At 43.9% G+C, this 17,330-nt stretch overlaps 1 protein-coding gene across 2 annotated transcripts in view; it reads left to right on the forward strand.

The window, feature by feature from the left end:
• LOC310834985 (uncharacterized protein) overlaps positions 1 to 15,822 on the forward strand; it is a 35,188-nt gene extending 19,366 nt beyond the window's left edge. For both annotated transcript variants that reach the window (XM_083719617.1, XM_083719618.1), the window contains exons 5-8: positions 9,461 to 9,604; positions 10,475 to 10,605; positions 12,937 to 13,107; positions 14,564 to 15,822. In XM_083719617.1, coding sequence (XP_083575743.1) covers positions 9,461 to 9,604; positions 10,475 to 10,605; positions 12,937 to 13,107; positions 14,564 to 14,689 — 572 coding nt within the window. In that variant the 3' untranslated portion in view covers positions 14,690 to 15,822. The remainder of the gene's footprint in view (positions 1 to 9,460; positions 9,605 to 10,474; positions 10,606 to 12,936; positions 13,108 to 14,563) is intronic.
• Positions 15,823 to 17,330: the final 1,508 nt, after the last annotated feature.

Here is a 17,330-nt window from a genome sequence, read left to right on the forward strand (position 1 = left end):
TCTTACCACTGTTAAACATATAATAAGGTTAGGCTACTGAGAGATCCATTCATGTCATATCTAAGGAGGGAAGAGAAATCCATTTCAATTCCCATTTTAAGGGGAACCTGCCATATTCACACTTTCTGAAAGAGTGCATGAACCAAAATGGAGCCATCCTTTGAACTTTGCATATCTCTGAATTTTGTACACAAAGTAATGCGCACAAATATGCATTTACTAGGGGAAAGTTTGCACAAAAATGCAGAAATAGATGAAAATAACACAAAAATGCATTACATTATGCACTTTGCAAAAAATATGTATATTAGGCAGAACCTGTGTACATAAGGAAAAAATTCACACTAAAATGCTGGTGAATTTTCAAGAGTTTTAAAAACAAATCACAATTGAATGTGGAAATATGGAGAACTGAACAAGACTGGGAAAATAAGAAACTGAGAGAAGCTTAAATTGACAGATTTATCCAACAGTCATTATGATGAATCTATATGATACCCAATCAAGGGTTAATGTTCTTGAGGAAATAATAACTGAGGAAATGATTAAGACTGATATTTCACTCACAAAACTAGTTTTTTTAAAAAATAAAAGCCACCTATTGTATTCTCTGCATTGATTAGGAATGTAATTGCAGAACGTGCTATTAATGTATAAAACTGTGTTTGATGTGTGTTATCTCACAAGTCCTTACTGTTATCAGAACACCAGTAAAGAAGGTTGAAAACAATCTAAACATTTCAAGAGATTCCTTCCTTCCTTCCTTCCTTCCTTCCTTCCTTCCTTCCTTCCTTCCTTCCTTTCTGGAAGCATCTTCCAGAATTGTGGCTTTAGTCATGCCACCATCACAACTCAGATAAATGTGTTTGTCATCCATCAAAGGCTGCTAGCTATGATGGCTATGGTCCATCTCTGCAAGAAGCAGGAAGTCTCAGTTGCTGTTGTGCTCAGATCCTTCTTACTGGCTTCCTATAGACATCTAGCTGGCTACTGTGAGAGCTGGATGCTAGGCTTGATGGGTCATTGGCCTGATCCAGTAGGCTCTTCTTATGTTATAAGTACTTAAAGAATCTTCTGCAGGGTTAATTTCTGGCCCAAACAAAAGAAGGCAGATCAGAGACCATGCAGAATAGACCAAGCACTATATTATGACAAAAAAACAACAACAATGAATTGTATACACAACAAGGCAGAGCCTTGGAAGAAAGAGCAAAGGAAAAAGACCTATCTATTCAACAATGAAGATTTGTATAGGTGTTTGCATACATATTGGTTGTAGCCCAATTCCTGCCTCCTTGTGGACAAGTTTATGGCCTGGGACATCAAATCAGCAAATACCCTGTGCTGCAAATGAGAATGAATGTATGGCTATTTTAGTACTGCAGTCTGCAACCTATTAGCAGACTAAGAGTCTGAGTAAGAGATGGGCTTTGCATTTGTAAATCAGCCAAACTCCAGTCAAGTCCAGGGAGGTTTGCTGGCTTGTGTGGGATGATTATACAGAAGCAGTCGTGTGTGGTAGTTTTGTCGTGTTGTCGGGGGATATTCTTCTATCCAGTATTTTGTTCTCCAGGGATCACTATCAATTTTCTCTGTAGTTTAGTATTCATGAAAAGTTGTGTCTTGTGTCTCTTGGAATGGAAAATGCCATTTACTTTTTGATGGCATCTACATGTTTTCAGACACAGGTCCCATTTATTTCAATGGGACTTGCTTCCAGATGAGTGAGTAGAGATTGAAGCCACAGGATTTTCTAGTTTACTTGCTTTTTGCATACTAATTCATTACTGGCTTGTAGTTCAGGGTTTACTCACTTTCTCATGTGTATTGCATTAGGTTGTTTTAGTCCATTCTGCTGTAGATTTAGATCAGGACTTTTATCAGAATGGTTTTATACATTGGCTATCTTTCCTAGGCATGGGACTGGATCCTAAAATGGTAATCTTAGTTCATGAAATTATCATCCTCTCTTCTCCCCTGCTGCCCTGTAAGGTGACTATCTGTTCTACTTTACAGAGGTCCTCTTCAAGCTCCAGGGAGGGTCTCCTCCTGTAGTTGGTTAATGATAAATTCTATTGGATTAGCCTTCTTGGGAAATCCAAGAAACAGGTTGAATAACATTATACTCAGGCATCACATTGCTGTAGGTATAAATCTGTTGCCCACGTTCAGCTGCTCTGCATTCAAAATGAAATTATTGATTCATTACCCAGGCTTGGAAGGAGTGAAGAAGTGCTGAAAGGTTTTGCTTTTGAAATACCTGATGGGATTAGCTGTCTCAATTGAAAAACCCAGGAATACCAGTTTTGAAGTGCAGAGTTCATTTGATTAATTAAAGCAATTACAGCACACAGTGCATTTCCTGCAGATTAATGGCCAGATGGGGGAAACTGATATTCTGAAATTTTGCTTTGTTTTGGGCTATTACCTCCAGCTGGCTGCTGGACAATCCTTTGCTGGAACGACTATTATTGCTATTAAATCATTTTGTTTAAAAACAACCAAACAGGAATAACTGCTCCTTTCTTCTCAAAACCCCAGCCCCAGGCACACACCCAATGCTTTACAGAAATGATATAGCTCTAAGGGGCTTGGTCTTCTCTGTGAAACAAAAGACTGTAATCCAGTTCTTATCTCACAGCATTTTCTAAAATTATTTCGCCTGCAGTCATGGGAGAAAGGAGCTTTGATTGAAAAATATGGACGTGAATTTCTTAGGAGTAACTTCAGTTGTTTTGTGATTTCTATAGGTTGTGACATGTAAAGCCCTAAGTGGCTTAGAACTGGGATATCTGAAGGATCATGTCTTTCCTTATAAGCCTACCCATCAAACTTCATTTGAGAGCCAGTGTGGTCCAATGACTACTTAGTGTGTTGGACTAGATGCTGGAAGACCAAATCCCCACTCAGCTACAAAGCTCATTGGGTGACCATGAGCCCACAATTGCTTCTCCACCTAACCTACCTTACAGAGTTGTGAGTAGAAATGGGTGGCTCTGTCATTAAAAAAAAAAAAAAGATTCAGCAGATATACATCTTAGAAAAAGAGGAAAAACAAACAAACAAAACACACAGACGTTATGGACATGGTAGGTATATGAGAGAAAAATAGCATAAATATAGATTTTACAGTACTCAGTACAGTGGTGCCCCGCAAGACGAATGCCTCGCAAGACGAAAAACCCGCTAGACGAAAGGGTTTTCCGTTTTGGAGGCGCTTCGCAAAACGAATTTCCCTATGGGGTTGCTTCACAAGACAAAAAAATCTTGCGTCCCCCGGCGGGTTTTTTTTTTTTTTTGCTTTTTTGCCCTTTTCCTAAGCCGCTAAGCCGCTTAACAGCTGATCGCTGGAAGCCGCTTGACAGCTCTAGCACTAATCCGCTAAGGTGTCAATGGGCTTGCTTCGCAAGACGAAAAAACCGCTAGACGAAGAGAATCGCGGAACAAATTCTTTTCGTCTAGCGAGGCACCACTGTATATAAATACTGTATTTTTCGCTCCATAAGACTGACCATGATGCACCTAGTTTTTCGAGTAGGAAAGAGGGAAAGCCCCGGTTTTTTAAGGATCAGCTCAAAGTTGTGCAGCTTCTTTTGCAAAGGGGAAAAGCCCTTTTTTTGAGGATCAGCTCAAAGCTGTTGAGCTTACTTTGCAAACGGAAAAAATCCTGTTTTTATGGGGTTCAGCTAACAGTTCTGCAGCTTCTTTAGGAAAGGAAATTTCTACAATTTCCAGATAGATTATCTAATCAGCCAGTCACATGTCACTGGGGAAAGAAACAGCCTCCATCTGCAGAACATTCAACAATGGAGGCCTGGGCAAGGGGATGGGGCTGGAAACGGAACCAGCGATCAACTGCACATTCACCCCATAAGACGCACAGACATTTCCCCTTACTTTTTAGGTAGGAAAAAGTGTGTCTTATGGAGCAAAAAATACGGTAATTTGCGGGCATCCATCTGTCTTGGGAGACCGTGGAGGAGTGTGCCTTTTGGGGAGTTCAAGCTGTTGAACAGTTGCAGCGCCTGCTGTGGCTGTAGAGACTGATATGGGAGAGATGTTTTGTTGCAGCTAGGGCAAATGAAGGTGTCCAGTTGTGCTGCTGCAGATGCATCATGGCGTTCCTTCTCTTTGCTCTCCTCCCAGCGGTCCTTTCTGCTCTGGCCACTACTTTGTTTACACAACTTTACTGCCTGTCTCCAGGCACTGTGGTCATCTGTAAGGGATTCCCACAAGGCAGAGTTAATGTTGCCAGCAATGCCACTGGGATTAGATGACCCTCGGAGTCCTTTCCAACTCTATGACTTGATGAGATGAGACGTTCTAGCCATACAAAAACAATCAAGGAGCAAAGCAGAGCCAACCAGGAGTGTGGCCTGGGAAGAGTCATGAGTGCAGATACAAAGGGCATTTGACTCCTGAGCCTGAGGTTTCCCACTCCTGCCCAAGTAAATATGCCTAGTACAGTGGTACCTCGGGTTACAGACGCTTCAGGTTACAGACTCCGCTAACCCAGAAATAGTTGTTGTTGTTGTTTAGTCGGGTCCGACTCTTCATGACCCCATGGACCAGAGCATGCCAGGCACTCCTGTCTTCCACTGCCTCCCGCAGTTTGGTCAAACTCATGCTGGTAGCTTCAAGAACACTGTCCAACCATCTCGTCCTCTGCTGTCCCCTTCTCCTTGTGCCCTCAATCTTTCCCAACATCAGGTTCTTTTCCAGGGAGTCTTCTCTTCTCATGAGGTGGCCAAAGCATTGGAACCTCTGCTTCAGGATATGTCCTTCCAGTGACCAATAGTACCTCGGGTTAAGAACTTTGCTTCAGGATGAGAACAGAAATTGCATGGCAGTGGTGCTGCAGCAGCAGGAGGCCCCGTTAGCTAAAGTGGTACCTCAGGTTAAGAACAGTTTCAGGTTAAGAACGGACCTCCGGAACGAATTAAGTTCTTAACCCGAGGTACCACTATACTAGTTCCTCTATACCATATATTCACTCACTTTCGGTGCATTTCTCCTCATATATTGACATATAATAAGAAGACACCTGGATCTTCCTAGCTAGGTCAGCGTCAAAGACTTATGAGTGGTTCACTTCATTCTAGAACATGTCCGTAGGGCTTTAAACTTTCATGTACTGAAGCAGTGAGTCTGAAGATATTAAATGATATATTAAGGACCTCACATCATCATCATTTACAGGAAAACATATTAATGAAGGAATGGTAGGGTCTAGTATTCAGGATTTCTACTTCTTTATTTTTAGCAAGGGTCGTTGCTGTGCGGCTTGCATGCTTTAGGGACCCATGACTGTGTTTGAAGCTGTTTGCTGCAGCTATTGATCCAGACGTGGGTGATAGATCAGACTAGGATGTTCTTGGTTATCAAAAGGTTAACAGCCGCACTAGACGCTTGATGGGGAAATGTTAAGGAGTATGGTGTTTGCCTCCTAGGTGGGTCATAAGGAAAGGGTTAAATGAGTATGAAGTGATTGGCCAGAGAGAAACTGATAGGAGGAGTTAGAGTTAGAGTTGGAGTTGGAGAAGGAAGAGGGAGAATAAGTCTGTGGGTTGGTTGAGTTGTGTTGTGAGAGAGTGAGAGGAACTGTTAGGTGGAGTCAGATAGATAGTTGGGATAATCGGTTTGAAGTTGTTAGGAACATATAGGTCAGTAAATAAACTAAGATTAAGAAACTGCCAAGAAAAATTAACTGAAACCATAAACTTGTTCATGCCTATAAAATAAACTTGATTATTTGTTAATGTTAACAACTGTCTAAGACTCCGTGTGTACCCGAGAGAAATGGGTTAGTGACAGTGAAGAAAGCAATCACAGTGGTGGCACAGGGATCAAACGTCCAGGGACCCTGTGTGATCACCACAAGGAGCAGCGAGGATCCACCTCAGTAATAACACTTTTATAGTTTTGGGGTGCTAGATTCCATGACTGTTTTCTTTTCTCTTGGAATAAGATGAAGCTTGCTTGGATTCTTGCAAATCTGTGACAATGAAACAGCAACAAAAACAGATAGCTACAGAGCCCCCCAAGGGCCATGACAGATACTAATGCATCTTTCCTGCAGGCTGAAGAATTATTCAGATGTGTAGCTAGCAGCTGACGTCCGAATAAAAATTCATCAGCCCGACTGTACTAACTCTGGTCACAGAATAATGGCATCAAAAATAGATTCATCAGTCACTGTTAGGCATTGCTTGATTCTATAGGGTGGCTGTTTGAGAATCCCTGATAAGGTTCGTTGGCAAGGCCCAGGATTTCTGAGTAGAGCAGAGCATTAGTCCGCAGTATTTGCGACACAGCCTGGTATCTCTGACCAGCGTTGAAATGTGGGCTTGCATCATGAGACTTAAACCATGAAATTGACTCTTATATTCCAAATTAATAGGAATTTTGGATTACTGCCAGGCTTGCAAGGAGATTCACACTTCAGTAATCTAGATATCCTCTGCTGAAGGCTGTTTTTCAATGAAGAAAACTGAGCTGTGGGGGAGAGAAATAGAAAAGAGAAGCTTGGGAGTATGGCAACAGTTTAGCGACGCTGGAAGATTCGGGCAGCTGAATAAAGCAATTAATAGAAAGGAAAGAATACTCACGAGTAAACAGATCACACTGCATTTTATTTTCTCTTACTTTCCATTGAAATCAGTGGAGCTTACTTACATCATGGCTCACTTGACCCAATGATCTCAATAGGAATGAAGTACAGTTTCCTTAGTTTGGATCCACCACTGTGTGTTAAAATTACTTGCAAACCATTTAAAAATAAAATTTTAAAAAATTAATGCCTTTCTATCATGCTAGGGCCTTTGTTATCATTTTCAGAACACTGAAATGATGAAGCAGGGTTACTTCTTATTGAGCAATTGGGTTGAATATTGCCTGTATGTTTTCCCTTATGTCTCCAGAAAATAAACAACTGAAAAGGTTTAAGCTCAGTCAGGCCAGAGTTACGTGCTTGATTTCTTTGAAGGGAACAAACTCAAAACACAAATGTACTTTCCTTCCTTCTTAGAACGTTGATCTTAGAAGGGGAATGGAAGAACATCCCAGAGGCCAAGCTTTCATCTTTCATGGCTTATCTCCTATTACTAGCTAGCCCTGTTTTAATAATAATAATAATAATAATAATAATAATAATAATAATAATAATAATTTATTATTTCTACCCTGCCCATCTGGCTAGGTTTCCCCAGCCACTCTGGGCAGCTTTCAACAGAACATTAAAAGCAGAATAAAACTTCAAACATTAAAAACTTCCCTGCCTTCAGATGTCTTCTAAAAGTCAGATAGTTGTTTATTTCCTTGACATCTGATGGGAGGGTGTTCCACAGGGCGGGTGCCACCACCGAACAGGCCATCTGCCTGGTTCCCTGTAACCTTACTTCTTGCAGTGAGGGAACTGCCAGAAGGCCCTCAGTGCTGGACCTTAGTGTCCAGGCTGAACGATGGGGGTGGAGACACTCCTTCAGGTACAGTATACTGGATCGAGGCCTTTTAGGGTTTAAAGATCAGCTTGTGACCTTGCCAACATCAGCAATGCCATGCCTAGGGTGTTTTTTTTTTTTCAGAACTCAGTTCTGGCACCTCTCAGTGGGTGGGTGCCATTGCTATTCTAAGAGAATGAAGGTGGTGTTCATCGTGAGTTCTGGCACCTCCTTTTCTAGTAAAATAGCACTGGTCGTGCCCACAGAAAAGGTGCCAGGTTTGAGCTCAAGAATAATCATACACAGTTCTTGTATCTTTTGAGATCCTGCCCCTTAGCTCAATTAACTTGCTCCAACATGGGAAACTTGAGAAAAACCCCTTTTGGCTTTGCTTAAGAACAAATCAATGGTTATTAGAAACATCAGTTATTGACAAGATTTTGGGGCACATCTGGCTTTTAAACCAGCCAATACCTTTTTGTTTGTTTTTTACCACATGAGTGGTAAGCCCTTTTGTTCAAATCAATAAATTACCGTCATTCCACTCTAATTCCCGTGATGCATGCAAACAATGCAATTATCCCAAATGAAGAGGATACAGCATCTGTGATTTCACCTAACTCATAAAAATGATAATGACGCACATCTAAAGATTTATTGATTTCCCAAGTGCATGCTTTTCTTTTTTTCCTTAACAAAATTGGTGGGGCAGAGGGTGCTCCGGATTGTAAGTGTCATTGGTACACAGGAGTTTAGCTTTATAAAAGTGGCATTCTGATATTGTCACCAGAGAACAATATTGTGAATGCTAAGCTTGTATTTGCCTTGAGGCCAAAGTCAATTCTTGAACCTTTTTTTGGCTAAATCTCCTTTCTTCTGCCTGTGTGGTATTGGATAAATATACTTAAGAGAAGATTGTTTTCCTTGCTTCCTCAGACCAAAGTCCCATTAAATCCATGATTGAAGCCACTACCACAGAGGAGGGAGGAGATGCAGAGAGTGGCTGTGGGCTAGACCCAAGGCCAGCCCACCCATGAGGCAAGGTGAAGTGACCACCTTGGGCAGCAGGATCCATATGGGCAGTGGATCCAGTCTCCAAGAAATTATTCACTCACTGCCACTGCTGCACCTCCTTGTCCTGCTCCCAAAGCCGTGTCTACAGTGGCCTCTTGGTGAATAGGCAACTCCTGCTAAAACTGGTTACTTGCAGAAGAGAAGCAGTTTCTGTGGCGGTGCTGTTTGGTTGCTTCAGATTCCATAGTGTGATGTGGAAAGGTCTTCAGAACCTGATTGTTGATGCCAGGTTGCTGGCTAACATCATTGTGCCCCATCTATGACTTCCTGCACCATCTAAAACATGGGTAGGCAAATTAAGACCCGGGGGCCGGATCCGGCCCAATCGCCTTCTAAATCCAGCCTGCGGACGGTCCGGGAATCAGCATGTTTTTACATGAGTAGAATGTGTCCTTTTATTTAAAATGCATCTCTGAGTTATTTGTGGGGCCTGCCTGGTGTTTTTACATGAGTAGAATGTGTCCTTTTATTTAAAATGCATCTCTGAGTTATTTGTGGGGCATAGGAATTCGTTCATTTCCTCCCACCCCAAAATATAGTCCGACCCCCACCCCAAAGTCTGAGGGACAGTGGACCACCCCCCTGCTGAAAAAGTTCCCCGACCCCAGATCTGAAATGTTCAGAGATCTACATGGGCTTTTTAATCTGACCCAAGATTGCAGTCCTGTACCCATAAGATTTTAGCCTCCACTGCTCCCTAGCAACTTGTTAGATGGAATCCATGGGACAAAATCATCCTGTTCACTCTGTGATCCATGACGGGTTGGAATTCCCCATGTGAATAATCTTGAAAGGTGGAAGTATCACTAATTTGGGGGGACGACAATGACAGGATTTTTTACTTCTCCAAAATGGCCAGTAATTCTAACGACAAATAAAAACGGGAAAAATATTTGGAGCAGATTTAGAAAATAACACCCAGTTTGTTTTTCATCTCCCTTGCTTAGGACTATACCAAACATTATTCTCTGGCATTGTTGGCAAGGAACAGCTCAGGCGTTTGCTGCATGACTTGTATCCTATGCAAAGTTGCAGTGCCATTGATGAACTTTCTGCTACTTTCCTCAAGGAACTGGATAAAGGCAATCAAGGTAGTTTGCTGACTTTTTGAGAATATTGATTGAAGAAATGTGCATTCCAGGGTCCATGATGTGTAGGATACCATGTTAACAGGAAACTTAAACTGACTGAAAGAAGATCAAAAACAATGTATTTTTTTCCATAAAGGATGTGACACAGCACCATCTTGTGGATTCTTCGTTATGTGGCAAACAGAAATGAGGGGGAGTTTGCAAAGAGATGTGGTTTCCAGGATTATTTTGCTTTTACATGACTCAACTGAAGTCAAGCTGTTCCTGTTAATTCCAATGAGACAATTAAGAATGTACTCACTTTCTCCCAACTGAAACCAATGGGGCTTAAAAGTGCTTAACTATGGCTTGATCGTGTTTATTATTTTAAAACCAAAGCATCATATACCGTCACTGCTGGTTCTTTACATACATAAATTTGCAGTAAGTATTTATGCATGTAAATACATAAATTACTCTGCGATCCAGAGGCTATTCTCTACGCAGAACCCCAGTGTGCAAACAGCTTTTCTGCACCCACAAGGACTTCCCTATTCATGACAATTCCAGATAAAAATATGTAGCCATCCTCATTGCACTCATGTGCAGCTATTGCCCCTAACAATTCAGGGAATAGAGAGTCCTGCTCTTCCTGGGAGTCGTTTCTCCAGCTCTGAATATCTGAAGAGCTTTGGATCAGAGCACATTTTAAAACCAATCTTCCCTAGTAGTAGAATATCTATGATGCCTTGGGAACTTCCAGACTGGGCTACAGTTATGTGATGTGTGTCGGGCTGCCACTGATGAGTATTTAGTAACTTCAGTTACAGGATGGCACCTATTATCTTGCAGATAAATAGCATTAATGTAAGAAGAACATTTTCTCCTTAGGGTATATCTCTGAAGATATGTTTGTTGCCTGGGTTCTATCCTTTTCAGAAGAAATAGTCAAATCTACGCTAGATTTTCCAATAATACCTCCAAATCTGACACAAATTGAGCATCCTACTTCTTATCTGAGTGTAAGTAGACATTATGATTTATTTTTAAGATTTTCCTTTTTTTAAAAAAAAAAGTTGTCACTTTTCACTAATAATAATAATTTGTGGGAGAAAAGAAAGTGGTTACCAATCTGTATTAAAGAATATGCACATGACATATTATACGTAACACGTAACAAGATTATATCTGTTGGACTTTTAATATCTCTGCATCCAACCAGCAATATGAGTACAGTCAACATCTCTTTCCAGAATTCTAATAAGTCCACATATTTGCAAAGCTCGTATCTGTTAAATACAGAGAACTGCAAAATGCCAAGGCTTAGCAGCCTTCTGAATGGCATTCTTATTGGTCTGGCTTTTGAAAGATCAAATTAATTCAGAAGGATGTGTGAGAGAGAGAGTGCAATTCTGAATTGGATGCTATTGATCATTGTCAATTTTGTATAAATTCTAAATCGCCTGCTTTTGATTTGTGTATCTATTTGAAGCACACTTAATCTGACCCGAGGGTTTGAGATGCAGTAGTCTAGAAATGGCAGGTAGGACTGTTTGCATGGAGAGCATATGGAACATGTCTCAAATCTTGTGGAAATCCCACTACTATGTCCATGTAGACTCTTGACCTGTTCCTATGGAGTCATAGCTTTTAAAGAGAACTCAGCGGATTCTGAAATAGCATTTTGGATACCATCTTGTCTTGTGATCCAAAGCGAGATGTTACCAACCGTTTTGCCAAAAGCAGCCAACAGTTACTTGCATGAAGGGACAAAGTGCTTAGAAAGCTGCAGTGAGCCCACACATCTGGACCTGCCCAGAAACACACCTGTTTCTCCCTTTGTCCCCGTCATCTACTGTGTCATCTACTGGAGCTGAGGAAGCCAGTAACTACATGCAGAGGCACCGGTGCAATTTCATGAATGATATGAATGGGAGGAGCTGCCCAGCTGGTTTGGGTGGGGTCAGAAGCACAGCCCTATTACAGTGGTACCTCAGGTTACAAACACTTTTGGTTACAAACATTTTGGGTTACAGACTCTACTAACCCAGAAGTAGTACCTCAGGCAGGGCTGTCTTAAGCATATGCGGCGCCGGGGTACAAAGATCCTCCCGGTGCCCCCCCCCAGCCCAGCGCAACAAACCAGCCCGAAGCGTTAGTATCAATGACTGTGCGAAGCTGGGTGCCTTGTGGTGTGAGCAGCATGCGCTGAGCAGGCCTCTCCATGGCCCTACGCCAATCCCAGGCACGCAGGAGGGTGGAGCCGGCCGGCTGGCCAGCTGCCTCAGAGCTTCGCTGGCTTGCTTGCCCTTGATTTCGTGGTGCAGAGCCGCCAGCAGCAGAAGAGCCTGCTTCCGTGCTCCGACGGTCAGGCTCTTCCCCAGACTCCAACTCTCAGGCCCCGGACTCTCAGCCTGGCGCCCCGGGAGCCCGGCACCCGAGTGCTCTGCACTCCTGGCGCCAATGGTTAAGACGGCCCTGACCTCAGGTTAAGAACTTTACCTCAGGATGAGAACAGAAATCGCGCACTGGTGGCGCGGCAGCAGCAGGAGGCCCCATTAGCTTAAGTGGTACCTCAGGTTAAGAACGGTTTCAGGTTAAGAACAGACTTCCAGAACGAATTAAGTTTGTAACCCGAGGTACCACTGTACATCATTCTACATGCTCTGTCTTTTCACAGAGTGTACAAGCCTATAGAAGGCTGTTAGATGCAAACCTGATAACTTCCCAGAAGTTTTTATAATATGGCTACTGCTTAGTTCTTATTTCGGCATGCCTTTCACTTTTTCAGATTCTTCTGTTGCAACCTTTACTCTTATTTCATCTTTTAGCAGTAGAGTATTTCTACAGTTGTCTAATATATAATATATAATATATACAGTGGTACCTCTGGATGTGAACGGGATCCGTTCTGGAGCCCCGTTCGCATCCTGAAGCGAACGTAACTTGCATCTGCGCGTGCACGGGCCACAATTCGCTGCTTCCACGCATGCACATGACATCATTTTGAGTGTCTGTGCATGCATGAGTGGCGAAACCCGGAAGTAACACGCTCCGTTACTTCTGGGTCGCCACAGCGCGCAACTTGAAAATGCTCAGCCTGAGCTACTTCAACCCGAGGTATGACTGTATTTAATCCAGTAATTGTACTGTAACAACATCCAAGAAATTAAGCTGTAGAACAGATGGAATCAGAATGCTTTAATGGGTTTCCGCTTAGCAAGGTCATTTAAAATATAACTTTATGTTGTTAACCAATCAGAATAAAGTTCTAACCAGAAGCTGAGTCCATCGAAGACCATGTGGCTCACTCATGGAATGCAGTTCTCTAATAATCCACTTTGTTTTCGCAGTTCACTGCAGATATCCAGGATAAAGAAGGACTGAGTGACCTGCAACTTGTTAAGGTGGCCACAGAGATAGCCACAAGGAAAAGAAACTGGAGGCTTCTTGCAAGTAAGCTTGGCATTACAGAGAAGGACAACTTCCATTTGGGGAATGAGCATGGGAAAACAAAGGACCAAGTAAGTCAGATTTGGCGTATGGGTGTGGAATCTTTTGCAAGTGTCAAAACCAAATCGAGTCAGGAGTTGGGGAACATGCAGTAATTATAATAAAAATGCAACAGCCATATTGAAAGACAAAGAGTGGCATACCTGTTAGGTCGGTAAAGAAAGCCATGTATTGAAGTGAAAAGGAATTTGCTTGTTCCAGTGGCAGGATACTTGGGCACTAAGCATAATTCAGAGGGGCATAGCTGGCAGCAAGGTGTCCAATACAGCTCATGTTGTTTAAGGGAGTGTGGCATTCAGATGAGGTCTTCTAGAAGAGATGGAGAACCTGTGGCCCTCCAGATATTCTTAGACCCTATCAGCCCAGACCAGCATTGTCAGGGACAACAAGAGTTGGAGAGCAGTAACATCTGGAGGACCATGGGTTCCACATCTCTACCTCCTGTCCTGATGAAGGAGTTGATGACTTCTGAAGCTGTACGCCCCATAACAGAGAGTGGAGTGGACTCAAAGAGGCCGTGTGCTAGCTTGGAAATGTGTGCATCTCTGACATTCAGCATCCTCCTTGTGTGCCTCTTGGTATTTCCAGTGCTCCCGCACGAGGGAGCTTGGATGTTTGGGGAGCTAACTCATGAGGAGGGGCTCATGCTGCATGCTTAGTTGTCAGAGTCCCCAACCACAGGGCTGAAGTCCTATCCTGAGTCATCTTCCCTAGAAGAGCAGAACAGCTGGCTTGCCTTTGCATGGTTACTGTGACAAGATTGGAAGCAACTGGGATTTCCAGTCCATAGCTCTGGTCTTATGAACTTCCTATAGGAAGCTCACAAGGGGGATCTGAGCACAGAATCTTCCAAATGTTTCTTTGAAAGACTGCTTGGTTTTGTAATGTAATGAACATAGGGAAACTGCCTTGGACAGAGTCAGCCCACTGGTCTACCTAACTCAGTACAGATGTGGGAAACCTGGGCCTTCCAGACATAGTTGAACTGCAACTCCCATCATCCCTTGTCTTTGGGCATGGACTACCAGATACTAGGACTGCTACTAGGGCTGATGGGAGTTTGTAGTCCAGCAACATCTGGCAGGCCAAAGGGTCTGAACACATTCTATACTAGCTGGTGGAGTTTCTCCAGGGTTTCCAATAGGAGATATTCTCAACTCTGCTGGGAGATGCCAAGGATTAAAATTAGGAGCTTCTGCATACAAAGAAAGTGCCACTGAGCAGCAAGGCTCCCTCACAAGCCCATCAGTTTGTAGCTTACAGGAAGTGCCCCTCACTTTCTCGCAAACCAGCAGGCTTGAGGCTAATGAAGTGAAATTAAGAGATACAGTACTGATATATGAGATGGTATATGGTAGATATATGGTAAAACTAACCATGTGACTGTCGTAAGATTTTACTGCTTTTCTATAGCTGTTGAGAAAGGTTCAGGGTAATATTTTGCTCCCCTCTTGTTTTTATGTGCAGATCCTGAAAATGTTACTGAGCTGGCACAGAGCATGTCAAGGAGCTCCTCTTCCCATACTTCAAGCAGCCCTGCGAGAAAGTGGCAATGTAGACATTTGTAACGAAGTGTTCCACTTGAGCTTTTAATATATATATATTTGCTAGGAGAGGATAGTTGTTTTAAGATAGGGTGGGTTAGCTTTCCCAGCCTAAGGGTGATGTTCGCTTTTGTGCAATGCTATTGTTATATATTTGTGTAAACCCCTCCAATCCCCCTGATATGGACTCAAGATGGCTTACCGTAGTGCAATGGTTTTCAACCAGTGTGCCGTGGCACCCTGGGGTGCCTTGAATGGTAGTCAAGGGTGCCATGGGCAACACTGGCCTCTGTCCCTCTTTCTTTCTTTCTTTCTTTCTTTCTTTCTTTCTTTCTTTCTTTCTTTCTTTCTTTCTTTCTTTCCTTCCTTCCTTCCTTCCTTCCTTCCTTCCTTCCTTCCTTCCTTCCTTCCCTCCCTCCCTCCTCTGACGCCCTCTCGTGTCTCTGCCGCCCAAAGAGCTGCACAGCTGTTTGTTGCAGCAGCCCTGGCTACAAGCTCCGCAGGCGAATGGTGCCTCTGGGGCTGGCCAGGGGTGCTGGTTGCCAGGAGCTGAGGAGTAGGCAAGCAAGCAGGGGATGGAGCCCAGCCAGCCCACCAGCCCTTGCTGTTGGGAATGGACGGATAAGTCCTAGGCCCTTATGGGGCAGTGTGAGGAGGCACCTCTCTTTGGGGCAGGAGTGGGGGCAGCTCAGAGACCAGGGGTGGCAGCAGCACAACTCTCAAGGATAGGGGAGATGAGAGGAGGCTGAAGGAACACTCCACAAGGAAAGGTGTTTGAAAAAGGGAAAGAGGCTGCCAGCTCTGGAAGCCCTGAGCCCCACAGGGGTGCCGCAGAAAGAATGCAGTTCGTCAAGGGAGCGTCTCCACCCCCATCGTTCTACCCGGACACTGAGGTCCAGCTCCGAGGGCCTTCTGGCAGTTCCCTCACTGCGAGAAGCCAAGTTACAGGGAACCAGGCAGAGGGCCTTCTGGCTAGTGGCATCTGCCCTGTGGAATGCCCTCCCACCAGATGTCAAGGAAATAAACAACTATCTGACTTTTAGAAGACATCTGAAGGCAGCCCTGTTTAGAGAAGCTTTTAATGTTTGATGCATTGCTGTATTTTAATATTGTGTTGGAAGCCGCCCAGTGGCTGGGAAAACCCAGCCAGTTGGGCGGGGTATAAATAAATTATTATTATTATTATTATTATTGAGTCATGGACTCAAAAAGGTTGAAAACCTCTGCCGTAGTGGGGGGATGACAAGAGGCAAAAGTAGGTGGAGCAATGGATGTGACTCATACTTTTGTAGAGTTCCATTCTAGAAAGGCAAAAGTCAGAGTTGTCTACACCAGTGGCGTAGCGTGGGGGGTGCAGGGGGGGGCCGGCCGCACTGGGCGCAACATCTGGGGGTTAGGGTTAGGGGGCGCAAATCCATGGGTTAGGGGGCACAAATCCACGGGTTAGGGGGTACAAATTACTTGCCTTGCCCCGGGTGCTGACAACCCATGCTACGCCACTGGTCTACACATACCACTTTCCATCCTCAATTTCACAATTTGGTCATCTAGCCCAGAGTCAGGCCATTTGGCCATCCAGGCCAGTGTCGTCCATACTGGAAATGTCAGGGATTGACCTCCTGCACGCAAAGCAGATGGTCTGCCCCTAAGCTCCTGCTTCCCAAGAGTCAGATGGAGAGGTGTCAAGGGTTGCACCCAGCCCACAGGCCTTGTTTGAGCTAGAGGTGGCTGGAAACTAGGCATTTAATGAGTTGCAAAAGGGAAAACGGCACTGGCAACTTTCACAGTTGTGTAGTAGATGGAACTTGAGCAGGTGCAGCTTTTCATGCAAGCTACACCTGCTGAAATCATCTCTTTCACTCAAGGATTAAAGCTGCAGAAGCCTGACCCTCTTTTTCACTTCATCAACCTACATCTTCATTACCCTGGAGTGTGTGTGTCCAAGTACAGTGGTACCTCGGGTTACATACGCTTCAGGTTACATACGCTTCAGGTTACAGACTCCGCTAATCCAGAAATATTACCTCGGGTTAAGAACTTTGCTTCAGGAAGAGAACAGAAATCGTGCTCCGGCGGTGCGGCAGCAGCGGGAGGCCCCATTAGCTAAAGTCAGGTTAAGAACAATTTCAGGTTAAGAACGGACCTCTGGAACGAATTAAGTACTTAACCTGAGGTACCACTGTACTTCAAATGGCCCCCTGCCACAGAAAGGATTGCAGAAAGTTGATGCACATTGCCATTCAAATGGTATCAGTGCATCTCCTCATGTGATCAATTATGCAGGGCTGGGCTGACCTCCCCCCCCCCCCATATTTGATTCAAGTTGGCACCCCTGGGCATAAGTCTCATTAAACCCATTGAGACACACATAGAAGCTGGCAGCAGCCACCTAGTTTTCAGACACAAAACCCACCTTTAGTGCAAACATCCATTTGGGGACATGTGTCAGGAGCCCAGGCTGCCATCTTGATAACACAGCGCACAAGTCGTAATTAGCTTGAAGATTTATTGCAATGCAAACAATTAGCCTCGGACATCTAACCAAACATCCACAGCTTATGAATCAGTTGACCCTTCTGAAGAATGCCTCCTGGTTCTGCAGAATATCCTGAACCTATGACCCTTACGTTTCTGGGTTTGCTTCCTGCCCCATATGTCACATAGGTTTGCGACCTTTCCCATATGTCAAC

The sequence above is a fragment of the Podarcis gaigeae genome, assembly GCF_964106915.1.
Source record: "Podarcis gaigeae genome assembly, chromosome: 17".
Classification (NCBI taxonomy): Eukaryota; Metazoa; Chordata; class Lepidosauria; order Squamata; family Lacertidae; genus Podarcis; species Podarcis gaigeae.